This window comes from Mus caroli, unplaced genomic scaffold, assembly GCF_978045245.1.
Source record: "Mus caroli unplaced genomic scaffold, Mus_caroli_1 scaffold_10, whole genome shotgun sequence".
Taxonomy (NCBI): domain Eukaryota; kingdom Metazoa; phylum Chordata; class Mammalia; order Rodentia; family Muridae; genus Mus; species Mus caroli.
This window is the reverse complement of record NW_028227265.1, coordinates 89,443,676-89,467,125: the sequence shown is the minus strand read 5'-3', so window position 1 is coordinate 89,467,125 and position 23,450 is coordinate 89,443,676. Positions and strand designations below refer to the sequence as shown.

Genomic DNA, 23,450 nt, shown 5'->3' with positions numbered 1-23,450 from the left:
CACTGCAACCTAAATGTCCTCTCCCTCCTCGGAATTTCCCCCTACACTGACGTTACTACCGCTGAGGGAGCTGATCACCTTTACTGTGTGTATAACCTTGCCTGTTGAAGGTCAGGTGACTCTGTTCCAAGTGAACCTTCACTTTAAGAGTTTGTTTTCCTTCATTGATCTCCACAGCCAAGGCCAACTGAAAGTGCGTCAAGTGACAAAGCTTTTCGGGATACCTGTGTCACAAGTTGTTTGACACTTTAAGTCAACAGTGATTATTCAATTCCAATTGAGATGTGTGGAAAGCCAGCATGGCTAACCACCTAGTTTTCTGGGGAAAGATTCTAGTGGAAAGGACATTACTTTTACAAGATAAAATTTTTATTTTGTGTTATGGAAGATTGTACATCTTGTCGGTAACATTCAATGGTGTGTAGCCTTTTCTTGTCATAGATAATTATTTTCTAATTATCAGGAGCTAATAACAATCCTCTGATCTTATCCAATGATAACATGATTTTTTTCTAGGTTCATTGGTGGTTTTTCTCCCTTCACCAGAGAACCCCCAAACTATGGTTCTTTTGCACCTTGAAAAATATTTTAAATTATCGAAGAAACTCCCACTGTGCTATTTTGACTTTCATTATAAGAATAAAAATCTAATCCCTTTAGCGAGTGAAATGTTCTATGGGGAAGGTGGATCATTTTACTATAAGCGGAGACATCAATCAGCCAGTCCTATGAAGAAGGAATCAAAAAAAAACCCCAGAAAGTCATCCCTTGATGTTTGTTGTAGTAAATGGACTTACAAACCTGTCTCGCCATTCCCTGTTTGAGGAAGCAAAAATCAAGGCAGGGAGGGGAGGGAAACAGGGGTGGAGAGTGAGGAGGTTGGGGGTTGAAGGGTTGGAGGGATTTCAGATATAAAAACTCAAAGAAGAATCCTAACATTAAGGATTCTCACAAGAAACTGGAAAGAAAATAGCGTTTAATCCCAGTGGAAGAATCTGAAGTTGGTAAGTTTTGTAATGTATCTCAATTTTGCTACTTTTTCCTCTGTCTCTTTCCTGCAGGTTCTCAGAGTCTACCTTGTGAAATGTTTTAGGCTAAGAAGAGTCCAGCAACAGCTAACTGAGAGACCTGAATAAAAGGGTAAATTAAAAAAAAAAAAAGGAAAAAAGAAAAAGATGAAAACAAATCAGCTCTGCAAAGTCTGAACCTCTGCATCCCATATGGCTCTTCATCAGCATCGGAGATCAAGAGTGTGTTTGTTTGCTCCACAGAAAGAAGCCAGTATGCCCCGAGGGCACTCCAGGTGGATAGTGGCCAACCTGTGATGAGATAGAGGCTACAAAGGATCAATGCCTGGAAATCTGTGTAGTTCGTAGAGGACAAAACATTCCTGTGGGTTTAGAGACCTTAAAGACGTCTACAGAGAATGGAGACAAACTTTGAGTTGCAGTAAAACCAGGAAATAATAGTCCCCAAAGTATGAAAAATGAGAAAGAGACATCCCAGGTTCAGTTGGAGCTGGGTAGCAGGGCTCCAATGATAAAAGTTACAGCCACGATGCTCAGTGCTTCTTTTTAAATAGACACCAGGGACAAAGATAGTAGGACTTGGTGGGCCCAAGGGACAGGAGAACGCTGGGCTTCGGTTTTTCCAGTTGGACTGTTAAGGTACTAATTAATATCCTAGCTCTCCTAATGTCTGTTCTGGACCACCTACAGCTTTTGATGTCAGTCCTCAAAGCTGAGCAAAGGAGTGAGCACAGGACAGAGTCACACTAATGAAAGGAACTTCAGCTAACAGGATTGGTTATAAGCTGGGATGGTCCTCTGGCTGCCGCATGAGACAGAGTCAGGGGAATGGTCTAAAAATATGATGGGCGTAGGGCTAGGGATGCAGCTCACTGGTGGACATCTTACCTCACATGCATAAGGTCCTGGATAGAATCACCACCACAAACAATAATAAAATAAATCAAATACAGCCAATCTGCAGGCCCCATTCCAACAGGTCTGTGTGGAAAGCCCAGGATACTGTACAGATAAGTGGCATTCTAGGCCCTTCTGTCCAGAGCCAAACACTAAAGCTGTGTGTGTGTAATGGGGGTTGGGGGGTGTCACAGAGAAAAAGGCACTCATGGATAGATCAATCTGCTGCTCCCCCTTCTTGACATGTTTTGCCAGTGATTATTTTCTAGCTCTCAGGAATGGTGTGATTTCAGCACAGCCACACACCAGAGTGGCTAAGCAGAGGATGGCATACAGAACCTTGATTTATAAGAGGTGATTCATGAAGGACAACTTGTGAAATTCCACTTTAACTCAAGAATCTCCAAAATTCCCTAATGATAATAACCTGGGAGCCCAATAAACAGGAAACCCCTGATGACTCCCCCAGATGATTAAATCAGAGTCTCCAAAGACACAGATGGGGAATTCACACTTTAAGCTGGTGCCTCATGGATTCTTATCCTCCGATGCTTGGGAAATATTGACCTAAGGAATGACTAAGCTCTGGGCAACCTTTCTTTCTTTCTTTCTTTCTTTCTTTCTTTCTTTCTTTCTTTCTTTCTTTCTTTCTTTCTTTCTTTCTTTCTTTCTTCCTTCCTTCCTTCCTTCCTTCCTTCCTTCCTTCCTTCCTTTCTTCCTTCCTTCCCTCCTTCCTTCCTTTCTTTCCTTCTTTCTTTTTTAATAGATATTTTCTTCATTTACATTTCAAATGCTATCTTGAAAGTCCCCTCTACCCTCCCCCTGCCCTGCTCCCCAACCCACCCACTCCTGCTTCCTGGCCCTGACATTCCCCTGTACTGGGGCATATGATCTTCACAATACCAAGGGTCTCTCCTTTCAATGATGGCCTACTAGGCCATCTTCTGCTACATATGCAGCTAGAGACACAAGATAGGGGGTACTGGTTAGTTCATATTGTTCCTCCTATAGGGTTGCAGACTCCTTTAGCTACTTGGGTACTTTCTCTAGCTCCTTCATTGGGGGCCCTGTGTTTCATTCAGTAGATGATTGTGAGCATCCACTTCTGTATTTGCCAGGCACTGGCATAGGCTCACAAGAGACAGCTATATCATGGTCCTGTCAGCAAAATCTTGCTGGCATATGCAATAGTGTCTGGGTTTGGTGGTTGTTTATGGGATGGATCCCTGGGTGGGGCAGTCTCTGGATGGTTCTGGGCAACCTTTCAGCTTGGTGTATTCTCTCTGGCTGGGGAAATCTGAAACATCTATCTGCTCCAGATCTTACTTTTCAGGACCCAAAAGAAGTCATAATACTGTGGACCAGAAGAGCCTGCTTGAAAAACATTCAAAGTTCTGTAGGGGGTCAGAGTATGGATGAATTGAGCACAAACTTGAAAGCAAGCCTATCATTCCTCAAAGCAATATCTCTAACCAGGGAACTCACTCTCTGCCGACAAAGTGCCACAGAAACCACAGAGGATGCTACCTGAGGGCTCACTCACCAGCACACACACACACACACACACACACACACACACACACACACACACACACACACACAGCACTAGATTGGGTCCTCCTAAATCAATTAACACTCAAGAGAACCCTCCAGTCAGGCAAAAGAAGTCCTTCCACTGAGCCTCTCTTCACAGGTGATTCTAGGCAGTGTTTAGTTAATGATCAAAGCAAATGAGGTCAGAGGTTAAGAATGATAATAATTAGTAGTAAGTAGCTAGGAACTACAATAGAATTGTAATTTAAAATGATATAACTTCTTGAGCTGTTTATTTCTGGAATATATATATTTACTTTCTGTTTTTCCAACATAGTTTGACTATGGATTTATAAAAATACAGAAAGCAACATGACAAGCTGCCCTGCACTTGGCCCCACAATGCCTCTTGTCACTTACTCCACTGTGCACCGTGGCAGGGGAAGGGAATCCCACGTTTTTGTGTGATCACACATATATTTTGAACACTCTAAATTGCTGGTAGTAAGCTTATTTCTAGAATTCAAAGACATATGCCTCGCTGTCGGATAAAACAATACAAAAATCTATCCAAGAAGGAACAAAAGTGAGTCTATAGAAAGGATTAGAAGTGTATCTCTGATCTAAGTACTCTCATTGCTTCACAAACTTAACTATAACATCAGAAATGTAAATAAACTATGTACTTTAGGGCCTAAATCATCCCATTCTGGAGATAAAATCCTTACACTGTGTGACATTAGAGGACCAAATGCCATAATGTCTGAAATTAGGGATTATAATAACAGGGTTTTTTTATTTTTTTAGAACTTAAAAATGAATTCCAATTATGGTGAGCCACAAAATCAAATCTATTATCAAATATATGCTGACCACAAACCGTATAAATAATGTGTAAATGGCTGTAATAAGAATTGAGGTAACTCTTGGAGGTACCTAACTGGAATGTGGAATCAGCTAGGGTGCTTGATTTCTAGATGGTCTAATGACCACTCAGCCCCAAGGGTGCAGGATTTGGTTGACAGTCACAGATCTTGAGTTCTTCCAAAGATCTTACGAACATCAATTCCTCACGAATATAGATTATCAAATCTACTTTTGATAGAAACTCACTATTTTCTAGAAAGTGTTAAAAGTGAATACACAACTTGAAATGATCATTCTGAGTCAACAGAGTTCCTTGTGAAAGACAAACTCCAACCTTGACAACTCTCCTATGAAAACACATGAAGCAAAGCTTAATAACACATGCCTATAACTGCAACACCAGGGGAACTGCCAATCGTGCTAACCCAGAGCTACAAAGCAAGTCCAAGTCTGGCTTTCTAGAAAGAGAGACCCTTGAGTTAAAAAGAGGCAAAAGTTTGAGTATTTATGGAGAATGGTTCCATAAAGGCTGGAGACCCTGATGAAGCTAGTGGACATGAGTCCAGGGCCGGGATGCTAAGAGACTATTGGCCACAATGGTCTGATTGCTTTTCCATGTCTGAAAGGAGGAATAGATTAGCATGGGAAGTTTTCTTTTTCTAATTACAACCAAGTGCAATTTTGTTTGCATTTCTACCCATTTTTCTGAGAAATAAACTCAAAGAGTCTCAAAGACAATACACCTAAGAACAACAATGACAAAAGATTATAAATGTTATAATCATAATCTCGAAACAAAAAGAATTTAAAAAAAGAAAAGAAACTATATGTTATGTCAACTGACCCTCCTGGCCCCACAAAAAATTATCTGACAGAATCCAATACCAATTCATGATTTGCAAGAAATGCTCAGTTCAAGAGCAATAAAGAATATTTCTGTCACCTTCACAAGAACATCTAAAACGCTCTTATAGCTAACATCATACTTGATGGTTAAAGACTGTTTTCTGTCTAATATGGGAAACAAAGATATACGCTGTCACTGTTCTAAGTCAGCATTACACCGGAAGTCGAAGCCATGATAATAAGTCAAGGAATTAACACCAAAAGCATACAGAGAAAGAAAATTATCCATATTTGTAGATGATCAGATAAACCACGTAGAAAATAGAAATATACAAAAGTGCAAAGAAATAAAAACTCTAGAAATTAAGAATTCAGTAGAGTTGTCAAATATAAAACCAACACCCAAAAGTTGGTTGGACACTGACAATGGTCAAGAGAAAACCAAACTAAAATACACACAACCACTTAATATTACTCCAAAGAAGCTTAAATGCATAAGTATAAACCCAACAGAATAAGCATTATACATCAACTACATAATTTGAAAATATTAGTTAAAAAAAATGAAAGAAGACATTAATACTTGGAGAAACCAACTGTGTTCCCAGACTGGCATGGTAAATAAGCCCAGTTTTTATGGGTTCTAAATTAATCTATAGCTTTAGCATTGTTCTTATCAAAATCCAGTGATACCTATATCTAAATCTACATCTATATCATCTATATCTATATATCTATCTATGCAATTTTATTCTACAATTTATACAGAAGAACAAAAGCACTAGAATAGCTAAAACATTTTTTGAGAAAGGAGACTGAATGAGGAAGAATCACAGTCCTGGAGTTGTAAGTACAGTCACTAAGACTGCAGTCCTAAAGTAAAGATGGCACACAGGTCAGTGAATCTCAACAGCAGCCCAGAAATACATCCACATAAACACATATACAATTTAATTCTGCTAAAGGAACAAAAAGGCAAGTCAATGGAAGTGAGCCATTCTTTTACACAAATTATTCTAGAGGAATTGGATATCCATAAGTCACTCCCCCACCAAAACAAAAACAAACAAAAACCCCACCTATGATTCATACTACAACCCTAAACTCTATGTAAAATTTAAGTCAATGGAGATCATAAAATTAGTTGTAAGATATACATCTATAAAGCTACAGGAAAAGATAGGATACAATTTCATGCTTGGTGAAATCTGAATGTGCTCTGTAGATTCTATGACTGTCAAGGTCCTGGGCTTTAAGGTCATCGTTATTGGTATTAGTATTAATAGTAGTGTTAGTGTTATATAAAACTTGCCTTATGTACAGAACACACTAAGGTAGGGAGTTAATGAAGGCAAGCAGCCCCTCTCTATGCATTTACTTGCAGACTCCCGCACGTCTATAACGATTCCAAAATAAGAAGTCAAAAATAGGGACATGGAAGGTAGAAAATCTTTCTGGGGGGTGATTTATAGATACATAGAAGACAACTCACTATATCTCTTCCCAAAGGTTTCAACCAAAAAAACCTATTTTAGAGTTTTAAAGGTATTGTCTGAAGTTAGGGAAAAAATATCCGTGTGGAAGAAGAAATTTTTATGGTGTTATCAAAAAATATGGATACAATCTAATAAAACTAAAGACGTCAATTGAAACACTCAATTGTCATTCAATATGATATCAATAAAATCTAAAGTCTGATAAATGCATGAGTATTTAGGAATCCCAATACCACATAGTTATTACTCATACAGCAAAGAAGACACAAATGTCATATGTAATTATGCCGCATTACATGTTGGTGTGATGAAAACTTGGAACATTTTCCTAGGTTTTAAAAAAAATTGTTTTAAAACTAACTAAATCCTCCCTTCCACTTTAGAATTCCACTATGTGCAAGCTTGGGTAAGTAGCCCTACGTCCAATCGTGGCTATAGGTGCTTAGGGTAGAGATGGAGAGGGCATGCAGGACACTACAGAGGTCATGCTGCCATGACTTCAGATGTGACCTGCATCATGAGGACACTATCTGCCTTCTGGTTCTTATTTCTCACACCCAGAAGCCAGCTTAACATCACGAATAACCATGTTTGATATGATGTGATGGAGTAAGATGTGACACATGATTGATGATCGCACCTCTTCTATATCAAAAATAACAATATTGTACATAGGATACTCTAGGTGCAAGAGAAATGCATAAATATATAAATCCAACCTGCTGTTTGTTTAGTGTGACTGAAGATACGTGATTTCAAGGCAGACTACTTTTTATTAGCTAATCAATTAGGGGGTGCTCCTGATTGGAAAAGAATCTATCTGTAGGTTTTTTTTCTAAGGGTAGGACCCAGTGAAATGACCCTTTCCCATTAGCATATTAATTGATATTGAATTTGACAGTTTCTTAATGAGCATTATGGTATTATGAATTCATACACATGTGTATGTGTGTGTGTGTTCTACATTGTATACACAAGTGTTGATCCTTTCACCCTTCATAAAAGTCAAATATGACTTGAAAGTATTGTATTAAACTACAGCTAAGGCAAAGAAAAAGTACTGAATGGTTACTAACCCTGATACTTACCTAGAAAAAAAGCCAGCTAACCAGGAGATGTGTGTTCAACAGTACCAGTGTGCACAATATACTTCACTTTCCCTTCATGTTCATCTTAGAATTTGTAAATGCATATTCACTTGCATATTTATTTAATTCTTTCCTTCACTCAGCTTGATATCCCAAGGGGACATGATCACCTGATCACCTAGCTCAAAGTTGGTACCATATTATATTATATTATATTATATTATATTATATTATATTTCATTATATTATTTCATATGTAATGAAATAATAAATATAAGAAAGTACAATGTGCTTCTGACTTTAGGAGTGGAGAGAACGTATAGTATTCTTGGGGATTTATTATGTGCTCGGTGAAATGATTATTTTCTTGTATAATTCACATTATAGTCCTCACATTGTTTTTTATTTGCTTTTGAAATAATAAACTGAAATTTGGAGAGGTTGAGTTATTTTATTTTCATAGGCTGTTTTAAAAACAATAACTACAAATATTTGGTTTCTTCTACAATCTCACTTTTATCTTACATCAAGCTAAGGTGAAAACAAATGACAAGTCCTTCAAACGTGCTTGAGTAGAATTGTAGGCTTATCTATGGGAGATTTCTAAAGAAAAAAAAAAGATTGAACTGAGAAGTGTGTATTTTATAGATTCCTGGACCCTGGTCACCACCACTCAGAAGAAGACAGGGTGAGCTGCTCAGAGGCCCAGAGCACTTGGTGGGCAGAGTGGGATTTTCTGAAGCCACAGTAAGAGGTTCAGTGAGTTTTTAATTTGGAACCTCTCCTGAAATCTGCTTTGTTGCAAGACAGCTGCTTTCTTTTTTTTAATGTTGTTTTTTGTTTGTTTGTTTGTTTTTTGTTTTCTTTTCAAGACAAGGTTTCTCTGTGTAGCCCTGGCTGTCCTGGATCTCATTATGTAGACCAGGCTGGCATTGAACTCAGAAATCTATCTGCCTCTGCCTCCCAAGTGCTGGAATTAAAGGCATGTGCCACCACTGTCTAGTGACAGCTGCTTTCAAAACCCATGTATGGGTCTCTAAATTAAGACGATGTGTTCTAGTATGGTTTACCCCACCCAGTTAGTTTGCCCCTTTGTGACTTTGAATACATTACTCATAAGACATACTTCAAACTACAAAAATTCCTTTATACTTAACATTTATAAAACAATAACCTAAGCAGGTACAATATTTTAAATATCCTGAAAGCCCAATATCAGACTTACTCTTACATAGGTATGCTATTTTCAATCATGCTAACTTAAAATATATTGATCACAGAGCCTGCTAGCATTCTTCTAGTGAGCAACAGAGCAGGTGCTCTGGCCTAGGTAGTGATTTAACCCATTGATGGATTCAGAATCTGAGTAGATTGTCAACTGGGAGGTGACATGGATGGTCTAGTTGCAGGAAATGGGTCTCTATGGGTATGTCTTCCTTCCTACCTCTTCCCATCATTCTTCTCTGCTTCCTGGATTCCCTGAGACATGCCTCTGGCACGTACTTTAGCCTCCATGATATCCTTCTGCCTCACCTCAGCCCCAAAGCAATAGGTCTGCCCAACCACATATGCACAGAAAGCTGTGCATGAGCCATAATAATGGCTCACTCTCTCCCTCTCTCTCTCTCTCTTTCATGTATTTGTTACATAAGCAAAGAGTCTGAATAACACAACCTTTATGTTCCCAAAGAATAGTAGTCTAACACTGATTTTTTTTCAAGACTTTATGAAAAAAATCCTATTAATTACCTGGAGCAAAAAAAAATCTGCCGCGGAGGATCCATTGACAAGAAGATCTATCTATCATTTTGCACCACCTCCTCCTGATCACCTTAAGGAGCAAATTCTCATCTGTCTCCAGACCAACCTGCCAGTAGATATTGCAGGTTGTTTTTCATATGGTTTCCTAATATCTAAGTTATCACAACGATTGCCCAACATATCAATCTCGCCAACAGATTTTTGACACCTACGTCAACATAGAAAGCAATGGTGGCAGCTTGCCAGACACACCCCTCCACACACCCCCTGACATTGCTAATCACAGGACTGCAAGATGGCACAGACGATCCAATAGGTATGCCTTAGCTTCCACTTACTTAATTCCTTATTCATTTGTATCCCATTCTCTCAACCCTCAAAAAAAAAAATCATGTAGTTTTAATTTATCAAGTGAGAACCGAAGCAGCATATTTGAGATAGATTGAGCAATTCTAGGGAATGATTCTCTTTGAATAACATGCCGCCTTTTGTTACCGGTTAATATTTTGTAGGCCATGAAACATTTCATCTTGTTGGCAGATGATCCTGACAAGATGATCCTGTCTTTCTGATTACCTTCTGCTGACACATCTGAAACACAAGTCAGGGACAAGCTGTGCTTGAAACTGAAAGAGCATGTTAGTCTAGTGGGAAGCATACACGTGACAGGTTCTACTCTCCCGCCATCTACTTCAAACCTGGACCACAGGGTACCGAATGCAGGAGGATAGTGTCATGGTCAAGGGATAATGGGATGCAGGTCTTATCTCTTGCAGCTTTCAGTATATTTCTTCATTTTTCCATTTTTGACAACTTGTTTATGGAGTATCCTTGTGAATTCCTCTTTGGCTTGAATTTATGACCAGTCTCTTGGCTTTCTGTACCTGAAGGCTGTCATCATGTCCTGTGCTTGGAGAACTTGCAGCGTTATTAGCTTAAATATGATTTCTGCATCTTTCCCTTGTTTCCTTCATAAAATTTTGGTATCTGTAGATTTGTTTCTTTAAAGGAACTTGTACCTATCGGTTTATAGATTCTTCTGTTTGGTCATTTCTTCTGTCAAGTCTTTCCTATTCAGGATTATTCTGAACTCTTCGTCAGTCATTTCATAGACATACACTTTTGTGGAGCTCATTATTGGAGCATAGTTTATTTTGGGTGGCTTCACATTTTGGTAACTTTTCAAGACCTTTGTATACCTAATAGAGAATCCACTAAGTTAAGAACTTCAGCAAGTCTGTGGTTTCAACATCAAATTACTGTAAAACATTATTTTATATGTTAAGGACATGAAAAAAATAAGTAAGAATCAGAGAAAGAGATTTCTCAGTCTTTTACTGCTTTTGAGTCAGACTCTTAAAATGTGAGTAGTTCCCACTAACTTTCCTATCCCGTCTTTCTTATATTACTTTCAAGAAGTTAATGACTTGAACCTAAGATCTTGTTACTAAAGACACCACACCCTTCAGGCACAAGAGAATCAAACTTGCCTAGAAGTTCTACTTGGGAACGAGGGCTCATAATATTAGAAGATGCTAAACAAGCTGTAAAAGCAGGAAGTCAGTGAAGAGTCCTACTTAGATGACACACATCAATGACCAGTGCCAAATGTTATCCTCAGTGGTACAATAGTGGCACTTTCATCTTGGGGACAACCAACAGCTATCTAATTGGACCTAATATCCATTCAATAAAAGGGAATTCTTGCCTGGTATTGTAAACTTAGTCAACTACTTGTGACTAAAGAAGTCAAAGTCCCTAAGGGAGAACTTGTTACTACCATTTTCTTAAACCAATAGAATGTCTAGTTGTATTGCAGATAGTCGTCATTTTACAATTCTTATGCTTTAATAATTATAATAAAACAATTTCAATAAGTGGCTATCTCTTGCATTCTATTCATTTACTCTAGATTTATTCAATTTGTTAGTGTGTAGCTGTTTGTAACAGGCCCTTAGGGTCTCTTTGATTTCAGAATCATACCTTACAGTGCTTTGCCTTTCATTTTTAATTTTTTTATCATACTATTTTAGTATTCTCACATTTCTCTTTTTAGTTTAACAAAATGATTCTTGATTCTTTTCTTTTTTCCTTAAAAAAGATACCATTATTTTTATTGTATTTTTATATTTTCCTTATTCTTTCTTTGTGATTTTCTTTCCTTCTGCTAATCTAAGGCTGTTTATCATTTTTAAAATAGGTGATGTTACTATTATTATGATAATGTTGAATGTGTGTGTGTGTGTGTGTGTGTGTGTGAGAGAGAGAGAGAGAGAGAGAGAGAGAGAGAGGGAGAGAGAGAGAGGTGTAAGCACACCATAATTTGAGTGTGGAGATAAGCAGACACTTTTCAAGAGTTGGGTCTCTTTTTTCACCTTGGGGTTTAGGGCTCAGACTCAGACTGTGAGACTTGTGCAGGAAGCATTTAAAGAAAAGATTAACTTTTAATTCATGTGCATTGGTGTTCTGCCTGCATGTCTGACTGTGAGGGTGTCAGAGTCCCTGAAACTGAAGTTACAGACAGTTGTGAGCTGCCATGTGGGTGCTGGAAACCAAGCCCAAGTCCTCTGGAATAGCAGCTAGTGCTCTTAATAATGGAGCCATCTCTCCAGCCCTGCATTTTTTCTTTTATTGGATATTTTCTTTATTTACATTTCAAATGTTATCCCCTTTCCCCTCCAGAAACCCCCATCCCATCCCCCTCCTCCTGCCTCTATGAGGGTGCTCCCCTACCCACCCACCCACTCATGCCTCCCTGACTTGGTATTCCCCTACATTGTGGCATTGAATACCCTCAGGCCCAAGGGCCGCTCCTCCCACTGATGTTCAACAAGGCCATCCTCTGCCACATATGCGGCCGGAGCCATGGGTGCCTCCTCTTTGGTTGGTGGTCCTGTCCCTGGGAGCTCTGGGGGTTCTGGCCTGTTGACACTGTTGATCCCCCCATGGGGCTGCAAACCCCTTCAGCTCCTTCAGTCCCTTCTCCAACTCCTCCATCAGGGACCCTGAGCTCAGTCCAACGGTTGTCAGCCCTGCATTTTAAAAATGAGTTTCTTATTTATTTCTACATTGTTTTTCTTTTTCTTTATTCTTCTCTTATACACTATATCCTGACTGCAACCTCCTTCTCATCTTCATCTCCCAGTCCCCCTTCTTCTCCTATCCCCAAGATCCACTGCTTCTCAGTTTCCCTTCTTAAATGAGCAGGCCTCTCAGTAATAGCAACTGAATGTGATATAGCAAGATGCAATAAGAATAGGCACAGCCTTTATATCAAGGCTGGATGAGACTGCAGGAAGGATGTATTGAGCCATTATCTCGCAAGCATGTGCTTAATTTATTCTTATCTTTTCAGTTCTGTGTTGGTCATTGCTGCTCACAACCTCTTTAGTACTATTTTCCTTCCATCGCACACATTTTGGAACGTCTTGTTTTTGTTTTTGATTGGGTCCTGACTTTTTTTCTTTGTTTCTATTTGATCTTAGCTGCCCCATGGGTCATTCAACAGCATATTGTTTAACTTCCACATGTTTGTAATATTTTCTAGCTTCCTTTAATCATTAATTTTTATCTTAGTTACTTTCAAGTTAGAAGAGATACTTGATATCATTTTAATCTTCTGAAATGTTTATGATAGATTATGGTACAACAAATGACCAATACTGAGAAATTCTCGTGCAAGTTGTGAATATAGGCCTTACTGTTATTGGGTGGCCCAATCTACATATGCTTATTAACTGTTTATATAGTATTGTCCAGTTGTGATATTATGTGTTAATCATGGGAAGATTATACCCACTTTTGAATCAAAGTTTCCTACTAGCATTATAGTTTTATTTTTGCTTTCAAGTCCATTATTTTTTTTTCACACACCTGGGTGTTAATTCAGTGCACATAGATTCAAAACTGTATATCTTTCTGATACATTTTAAGCATTACATAAAAACCTCCTTTGCCTACTGTAGCATTATTTGACTTAGACATACATGCATACACATACATACACACACACAATCTAATAAGTGTTTTGTAAAAGAGAATTCATAAATTAAAAAGAGCAACATATGAAGATTATATATGCTTCCACAACAAGGAAATGACTAGAATCTTAAATATTTTGAAACAAAGTATTCCTTAGTAAATTCAGCAAACATGTGTTCCTGACGATAGCATGATAATAGATTTCAAGGCCCTTAAAGATGTCATAAACTAAGTTTATTGAGTTAAGGCATTTACTTTGTGTTCATTTGTGATGTGATAGCAACCATATGAAATAGGGAGACTAGAAACTCTGAAGTCAAATGTAGTCTTCTTTAAGAAATTATGTTGAAAATTGGAAAAACTGAGAAAGTCGAATAAGGTAAATTATGAAGAGCTGGACATGTGAGGTAAAAACAGACATGGGACACAACAAACTTATAGATTTACCAAACTCACTCTATCATACTGTAGATACTCAAAGATAATAAACAGCTAATCTTGTTTTTGTGGTTAATGCTAGCCAACTTGTTAAACACACTCTCCTCTGAATGATGTTTAGAAAACAGTCACATAGTCAATTTAACTATAAAATTTGTTTGCATGTTATCTTTCTCACCCTTCTTTTATACTGTTTTTGCCTGCTTTGATGTTTAAAATGTAGCATAATAGATAAGGTATATTTATACATAGATTTAAAAATTTCTCTGAATCATTCATTGGCCTGAAGAAAGGTATAGATGATTACTAATGTGTGGATTACTTATAGAAGTTTTAAGATGTGTTTGAGCTTTTCTTTGGAACCCGAAGTGCTTCATGTGCTCCATGATATGGCTAAATGTTGAGGAAGTAACCTGGAACAGCAGTAGGAGAAAGGCTTTCGAAGGAAAGATGTCCATGCTATGTGTGAGGGGTATACACATTTAGAGAACAGAAAGATAGGTTCATATTGCAAAGCACAATAAATGTGGATAAGGAAGCCAGGGGTAAGTAGAAATAAGATTTGGTTGAGATGGTGGAGACACAGTGGGAAGGCCAACTGCAAGGTCCTATAGTCTAAGAGGCTCTTGTTGCTAAGCAACTGGATCTAGAACTTAATCCAATGAGAGACAAAGGAAGAAAGAGTTTATGTTCTCATTTAGAATCTTTGCTTAAAAAAATGGTTCTCACAACTGAGTCATGAATAAGACTACACCAAGATATTATCACTTCCTCTCCTGGTAAGTCACTCAAGAGGTTAGGTCAAAAGGACAGAAGTTCACAAATGAACACACACACACACACACACCACACACTCGCTTTCTTTTTCAGTTGCTCAGATATTGGGAAGGACTAGTGACTCTATTTCTAATTCCTCTGTCTTTATTTGGTTGGGATAAACTGTTTTTGTTTTTTGTTTTTTGTTTTTCGAGACAGGGTTTCTCTGTATAGCCCTGGCTGTCCTGGAACTCACTTTGTAGACCAGGCTGGCCTCGAACTCAGAAATCCGCCTGCCTCTGCCTCCCGAGTGCTGGGATTAAAGGCGTGTGCCACCACGCCCGGCGGGATAAACTGTTTTTAATGTGTTATTATTCATAGTTTATAAAAATTGAATTTAACTGTAAATGATAGTGAGGGTTAGGCGATGATTAAGATACACAGACTTATGAGTTTAATGAAACTGGGAATAGGAGTTGCTGGAGACAGTGCTAAGAGTTCTACTAATATGGCACTACAGGTTCTTATAAATTTATTTCCATCATCACCATCATCACCACCATCATCATATGTATGTGTTTATGATCCTCTGTGTGTGTGTGTGTGTGTGTGTGTGTGTGAGAGAGAGAGAGAGAGAGAGAGAGAGTTGGGATGGGTGGTAGAGGATGGGTATGGAAGTCAGAGAAAAAATTGCAAGAATTAGTTCTCTCCTTCTACTATAGGTTTCTAGGGTCAAATGTATGTGATCAGGCTTGGACACAAACACTTGTACCCACTGAGCCTCTTCTGCACACTCTTTTGCTGAACATGTCACAATCCTTCAGAATATGCAGCTTCTGTAGTCATTGTTTCAAATGATGTAAGATGTAAGAAAACTGGCTCAACTTTCAAGTTTGCCAGTGTCCTGTTTGCAAGGTGAGGTCTTAGGAATGAATTCTGGTAGTTTTGTAAGGGTTACATTTATCAACAATATTATTGGTAAATCATCCCTTCCATCACAAACATATAAACTCATAACCAAATATACCCATACACAATATATATATGTGTGTGTGTGTATAATATATACATATGTATTACATATGTGTATATAATGTGTACATATATTACATATATATTGTACATATATGTCAAGATAGATATAAACAGAGTGTCAGCATGTCAGATCTTACTTAATTTTTTAAACACATTATCCTCAAAGATTTCTTCACTGACTTTGCTTTCTCATGTGGAGTTCTGGGTAATTCCTAATGGAAGCTTCCTGTCCTACCTGGTTACTTTCTTCAAGCACTGAAGACTTCTTGTTACTTTTATAAGGTCTTCCTCCTCAAAATCTCCAGCCACTGATGTGCATCAACAAACAAAATACTTGGAAAATATTGTACCTTGTGTTTAAAAAGTATTAAAAGACATTGTTTTTCTTACTTAAAACACCATAATGTAAGTTCAATAATAACAATTTGATTTAAAAAAAAACATCCCAGCAATTTTCAAACAGAATCCTGCACATTATTGAGAATGTGCCAAATAAAAAATTAAGAAATACAGTGGACAACAAATTAGAAGTTATTACTATGAGGCACTTTGGGGGGGGGGATCTTTTATCATGACTATACTGTGGGATGAAGAGTCTTGGATTTTATGTTTCCTCATCTTCTCCAACCTTCTCAAAGGATTTGGTAATTCATATTCCCAGAAAAATTGTCAGAGTATTCTAAGAATGTCAAAAACTGGGGAACAAATGAAGCTGCTGCAGATGCTGAGTGATTTCATCAGAGGCTGCTGAACTGATGGAATCTGTGAACAGGAGAGATGATGGCGGGCATGATGATGAGAACTTGCAAGCAGCAAGATCAGTATTGTAGACCTCCCTGAGTCAAAGAGTAAACTGTAACTAAATGAAACGTGGTTAGTATAGTAGAAAGTGGTATCATGATATTAGCATGAATATAAGTCTATTGCTAATAATCTTTGAGGAGTAAAATTAAGCCACAGGTGTTTGGGGGGGTTGTTTACATGCCTGCTAAACACAAGGTGGAAGGAGAAAGTCAACTCCCACAAGCTGTTCTCTGGCATGGATTGGTTACTCCTAACAAGGTATAGCTACCGTGTTACCCTAGAATATTTTTCAGGCAGGACAGATGGTAGCTCAAAGATTTTTGTGGTTGGGTTGGTGCTTACTTTTCTCTTGTGGCAGCCTTCATAGTACCTTTGCATGCCATAGACGCCAGAACAGAGGGGTGAAGGCGCTATCTACACAGCAGATCAAGTTCTCCATGTTCTGAGTTCAAGGCCAGCCTGGTCTACAAAGTGTGTTCAAGGACAGCCAGGGCTATACAGAGAAACCCTGTCACGAAAAACCAAAAAAAAAAAAAAAAAAAAAAAACCCAAAACAAACAAACAAACAAAAAAACCAAACTGTATAGATGTCTTTAGTGATGAGCCCTGGCCATCACTTTGAAGAGAGACCAACAGTTCTTAATATTGTCACTTGAATGATCTCATGGATCTTGTAGATGCTGTCAGTTGTCAATAAAAATGGGCAGTTAATATGTGCAGTTCTCAATCAGTGGTGACAGAGGCTTGACTACATCTTTCCCTCACTAATCTACAGGCAGTGCAGATTATTGCTAAGGTCATTGTTTCAGTCACCTACACTGACCCCTAAGGCCCATATTGTATTTCTCAATACAATTGTATTTCTCAATACATTTGTATTTCTCAAGTGTGTATTGTACTATCTACATTTTATGTAAATTAACATGTTTTCATAATAAATAAAAAAAACTAGTTGTTATTGCAGGCCAGGCACCAGGAACTCTGCTGCCGCCAGATTCAACATTGTTGAGGCAAATTTTTCAATATTTGTATTTTTATGCGAAATGGGTGCAGGCATTTTTAAAATTTATCAGTATCTACTTCGAAATTGATCTTTAGCAATTTTTACCTTTGTTTATCTTTTCTTCTTTATTTTTATTAATTAATTTGCTTATATCCTGACCACAGCTTCCCTCCCTCTTCTCATTCCAGTCTCTTCCTCTTTTTTTCATTCATTAATTAATTTACTTTATATCCCAGTCACAGATTCCTCTCCCTCCTCTCATCCTCCCCTACCCCTCCATCTCATCTCCCTTTCTCCTCAGAGAATATCTGAGGATATTCTCCTCCTGAAGATATCAACCTGCCTTTGCATATCAAGTTGCAGTAGGACTAGGTGCATCCTTTCATATTGAAGCTAGACAAGGCTGCCCAATTTTGGGAAAGGCATCCAAAGGCAGGCAACAGAGTCAAAGACAGCCCCTGTCCTGCTCCTGCTCCTGCTGTAAGGGGTTCCACATGAAGACCAAGCTGCACATCTGTTTCATATGAGTAGGGGGCCCAGGTCCATCTCATGCACACTCTCTGATTGGTGGCTCAGTCTCAGTGCGCCCCTATGGGCATAGTGGCTCCTTCAATATTCTCCCCACTCTTCCACAAGATGCCCTGAGCTCTGCCTGCTTGGTTGTGGGTCTCTGCTTCTGTTTCCATTAGCTGTTTGATAAAGCCTCTCAGATGACAGTTATGCTAGGGAGGGGTATAATTGGGGTTATATTATATGAGGATACAGTCTATTTTCAATAAAAATATACTCTTTTTTATAAGTATATCCAATATAAATGCGTTTGGGGAACATCCAGCAAAACAGCACACCTAATTTGACTATACCATTGTTTATTAATTTATCACATGAAGATACCCATTACAGAAGATTCCAATCCTTTGACTCTGCAATTTGACAGAACTGGGGTAAGAAGGAACAAGCAGTTATTACATAAAAGTGCATGTTAGGGGCTGGAGAGATGGTTCAGTGGATGAGAGCATTGCCTGCTCTTCCAGAGGTCCTGAATTCAATTCCCAGCAACCACATGGTGGTTCACAACCATCTGTAATGGGGTCTGATGCCTTCTTCTGGCATGCAGGTACACATGCAGATATAGCACTCATATATATTTACTAAATAAAAATAAATTTAAAAAAGAAAAGAAAGGAAGAAAGAAAACACATGTTAAGGACCATGCACTTTATTTTATACAAGTTTGGTAAGAAATATGTATAATTTATCAGTAAAAATGAAAAATTTGTATTCTTTGGTTGACTCTATAAATCAAAATTTTCTTGAAAAAAGTAAGTGGCTTTCTCACATTTGTGCTAATATAATTTCAATTTAAGTGTTAATGTAAATGTTATCTCAAGTGTATATAATTAGGAAATGATACAGTGAATCTGTGTGTCTTTTATCAAGATCTGACATTGTCAATCTGTGATTCTTTTGAACACATAGAGTATGATTGTACCGCACCAAAATTAAAGGCACAATAGGAAGTCATGTCTTGGTCCAAATGGTAAGGCATATTTACACAAAGTTTTCTACATTAGTCAACTCATAATGAAGCTACTCTTATCTTTGCCTCTTTTTCCTATTTCTTAAAGTCCTCCTGCCCTGATGGATCCACTTTTCCAGAAGACAGACTATTAAGGGTCAGTGCTGCATGGGATTAAGACAAAGGAAGTACATGGGCAACAGGACCACATCCTATCCTCCTTCGGTTGCTCTCTCTGGTAGGACATGGTGGCTATGAGTGAGGCTCTGGTTCATGCAAGGATCACTCTCCTTCAGGCATGGTTGAGGATGCTGCTCTTTTCTTCTGTATGGCCCCTGACTTGGTGTGCTGAATACAAAGGCCCTCCAGAGACAGTGAAACCCTTGAGGGTAACTGTCTCTAGTAAAGACATGGGTCTTGCAGGCTGGATGTCCTATAGCCTGCACTTTGGAGGCCAGAGACACATTATCTCCATGAAATCCAAGAATTTTTTGGAATCCAGACAGCTCCCTGTGTTCACATACAATGACCAAGGTGTCCTCTTTGAGGACAGACCTTTTGTCCAAAATGACTGTTATTATCTTGGTTTTGTGGATGGAGATCTAGAATCCATGGCTGCTCTTACCACCTGTTTTGGGGGCTTTCAAGGAATATTCCAGATAAATGATACAGCTTATGAAATTAAGCCCAAGAGCCCCTCTTCCACATTTGAACATCTGCTTTACAAGATAGACAGTGAGAAAACTCAATTACGCCCCATGAGATGTGGATTAACAGATGAAGAAATAGCAGGGCAAGTGAGACTTCAAGAAAATGGTAAGTCCGCTCGAATGCAAAGCGTCTATGGGTCATGGTGGTCTCATGGATTGTATATTAAACTGGCATTGGTTATAGACCATGAACAATACCTTTATCGAAAAAGAAATACTTCTCTTGTGATAAGAGATGTATTAAACATTATGCATGGAATAAATCACCTCTTACTTTCAGTGGATATTAATGTGGTTTTACTTGGACTTACTATCTGGACTAATGGAAATCCCATACCAGTGCAAGATATATATGCTCTTTTGCCAGCATTTTGTACGTGGAAGGGAACAAACCTTAATTCTCAGATACCATATGATATTGCACATCTCTTTGTGAATTATACTTTTAGTAACTATTTTGGCATAGCCTATGTAGGAACTGTATGTAATAAGACATTTGGTTGTGGAATTGATAGTATCGTTGAAGATGATTTCCTTACCATTGGACATATTGTGGCACATGAGATAGGTCACAATTTGGGCATGCCACATGATGGGAGACTTTGTACTTGTGGAGAAGAACCATGTTTGATGTCTGCTACAATGGATAGTTCCGGAAAACTCAGCAACTGTAGTTATGAAGTCTTGTGGGCACACATGATCAAAAAGAGCTGCATACATAGAGAGCCCAGACCTTCTGATATTTTCCAAGTGAAGGTCTGTGGGAATGGTATAGTTGAAGAAGGTGAGCAGTGTGACTGTGGAACCTCTGAAAACTGTAGACGGAATCGCTGTTGTATGCCTAGCTGTATTCTGAGGTCTAGAGCTAAATGTGATACCGGACTATGTTGTAACCACAAATGCCAAATCCAGCCATCTGGCACTCTGTGTAGAGCTCAGGAGAATGAATGTGACCTTCCAGAATGGTGCAATGGAACCTCACATGAGTGCCCTGAAGATTTGTTTGTACAGGATGGGACCTCTTGCCCTGGTGATGGCTACTGCTATGAAAAAAGATGTAACAGCCACAATGAACACTGTCAGAGACTTTTTGGCCAGCTTGCCATGAAAGCATCAGACAGCTGCTACAAGGAACTCAATACTCGTGGTGATCGTTTTGGTAACTGTGGATTCATAGACAACGAGTATGTGAGATGTGAGATCTCAGACATCCTCTGTGGGAGGATTCAATGTGACCAAGTGGGAACACTTCCTACCCTACAGAATCATTATACTGTTCACTGGACTCATTTCAATAGTGTTTCCTGCTGGAGTACTGACTACCATTTGGGGATGAAAATTGCTGACCTCGGTGACATAAAAGATGGCACAAACTGTGGTCCACAGCATGTGTGCATTGCCAGAAAGTGTGTTAATAAGCCAAGTTGGGTAAGTGATTGTACACGAGAGACCTGCAACATGAAAGGAGTCTGCAATAATAAGCAGCACTGCCATTGTGATGTTGGCTGGAGCCCACCAAACTGCCAGGAAACTGGCACCGGAGGAAGTATTGACAGTGGTACTCCTGGAAATGAAGTCGATGAAGATGAAGGTGTGAACAAGAAGGATGTCTCCAAAAAATCTAACGTCATAGTTTGGTTATTACCTATTATTTGTGTGGCTGTAGTTTTATTTGTATTGTTTTGCTTGTCTGGGGCCACTAAAAAATCACCAACTCAACCAGTAACAGCAGCAGTAACTCAACCACCAGAAGAGACAGTTAAACCACCAGATGAAGTGGTTGAACCCCCAGAGGAGACAGTTAAACCACCAGATGAAGGGGATTACCCCTAGATAAAGAACAAAAGGATTAAACCACCAGATGAGGAATAAGAGACTAAATCATAAGACAAGAAAGAAGAGGCTAAACCATCCAATGAGAAAAGAGGCTAAGCCCATCCATCCTATGAGAGAGTGGCAGCCCCTTGTCAACAGCTTCACTTCTTCAACTTCAACCAACACATAATAGAAAAATCTAATGAGTTGTCAAAATCATCTTTAAGATTTAATGAAATTTACCCCACATAGCATCCTGGTGTGAGAGATCCTAATGTGTATTATAAACCACTGATAGAAGATCCCAGCAATCTATAATAGGCCAGGATAATACACATTTATCATTCAATAAATATGAGAACTACCATATTCCCACTTTTCATAATCTGAAGAAATTTAGGGAACTTCTTACTTTTCTAATTAAAAACTTTTATGGATTATATCTTATTGAGTCATTGGCCAGAGGGAATTCCATAGAGCCCTCAAAATATCACAGGCTGGTATTGTCGAATCTATTGGTTACTCTCCACATCCTAATGGTAAGGTCTTATTGCTGAAGACACCACTTATTATTTTGTGAGATAATTTGAGGAGTAGTTTTTGAATGGTCTTATATAATTGTGCTGTCTGGCCCTGGGTTTTTTTTTGTCTGGGGGGGGGATATTTTAGTTACTGCTTCTGTTTCAGTGAAGGGTTATAAATCTATTGAAATTATTTAATTTTGGAAGATCATATATATTAAGAAATCAATGTTTCCAGTTTTGTGGAGAACAGATTTTTGAAATATGTCTTTACTATATTCTGAATTTCCTCACTGTGTGTTGTAATGCCTCCTTTTTTTATCTCTGCTTGGATCTCCCCCCACCCCCAATCCTTCGGTAAATTTGGCTAAAGATTTGTGAATCCTATTGGCTTTCTCAAAGGATCAAGACTTCATTTTATTAGATTTTTTGTATTTTGTTGTCACTGCTGCTTGTTTGCTGCAATTTCATTGATTTTAGCACTGATATTTATTATCTTTTCCACATCTACTCATTTTGAGTATTGTTTCTTCTTGTTTTTTCTAAAGCTTTCAAGTATGTCACTAGTGTTTTATGTTGACACTTAGTGCTTTAAACTTGCTTTGTAGAACTCTTCTCATTGTGTCCTATTTGATTCAGTATGTTATGTTTTCATTTTCATTCAATTCTAAAATGTTTTAAAATTTTCTTATTGATTTCTATCCTGACCCAATTTTCATTTAGTAGGCAGTTTTTCAGCTTCTATGACTTGGTATACTTTCTGCTTTTCTATTGTTGTCAATATCCAGCTTTAACTCATGATGGCCAGAAAAAACGCAAAGTGTTACTTCAATTTTTTTATAACTGTTGAGACTTTGTATCCTAATATGTAGTCAATTTTGGAGAAAGATCAATGGGCTGCTAAGAGGAAAGTATATTCTTTAATGTTTGGGTGGGATGTTTGTAGATGCTGTTCATTTGGTGTACGGCAATAATTAACTCTAGCGTTTTTTCTGTTTGGCTTTTGTCTGGATGAATTATCTATTGGCAAATGAGGGGTATTGAAGTCACCCCAATAACTGTGTGAGAGTCAATCAGTTATTTTATCTGTAGTAGTGTTTCTTTTATCAAAGCTCGTGCCCTTGTATTTGATGCATGCATGTTTAGAATTTCTATATTCTTCTTGGTAGATTTAAAAAAAATTATTAGATATTTTCTTCATTTACATTTCAAATGCTATCCAAAAAGTCCTCTATACCCTCCCCACACCCTGCACCCCTACCCACTCACTTCCACTTCTTGGCCCTGGCATTCCCCTGTACTGGGGCATATAAAGTTTGCAAGACCAAGAGTCCTCTCTTCCCAATGATGGC

At 38.3% G+C, this 23,450-nt stretch overlaps 1 protein-coding gene across 2 annotated transcripts; it reads left to right on the top strand.

The window, feature by feature from the left end:
- The first annotated feature begins 9,791 nt into the window (after positions 1-9,791).
- LOC110300001 (disintegrin and metalloproteinase domain-containing protein 24) lies at positions 9,792-22,245 on the top strand. 2 transcript variants are annotated; one of them, XM_021170024.2, is made up of 2 exons: positions 9,792-9,832; positions 19,162-22,245. In XM_021170024.2, exon 2 carries the CDS (start codon positions 19,298-19,300, stop codon positions 21,593-21,595), a length of 2,298 nt encoding a protein of 765 aa, XP_021025683.1. In that variant the 5' UTR covers positions 9,792-9,832; positions 19,162-19,297; the 3' UTR covers positions 21,596-22,245. The 2 variants fall into 2 exon arrangements, with proteins under 2 accessions (XP_021025683.1, XP_021025682.1); XM_021170023.2 differs by lacking the exon at positions 9,792-9,832 and adding an exon at positions 14,654-14,714.
- Positions 22,246-23,450: the final 1,205 nt, after the last annotated feature.

What these genes read in the sequence shown, in the direction of transcription:
- LOC110300001 (XM_021170024.2), top strand. Translation starts at nt 19,298, where the DNA reads ATGGTGGCTATGAGTGAGGCTCTGGTTCATGCAAGGATCACTCTCCTT.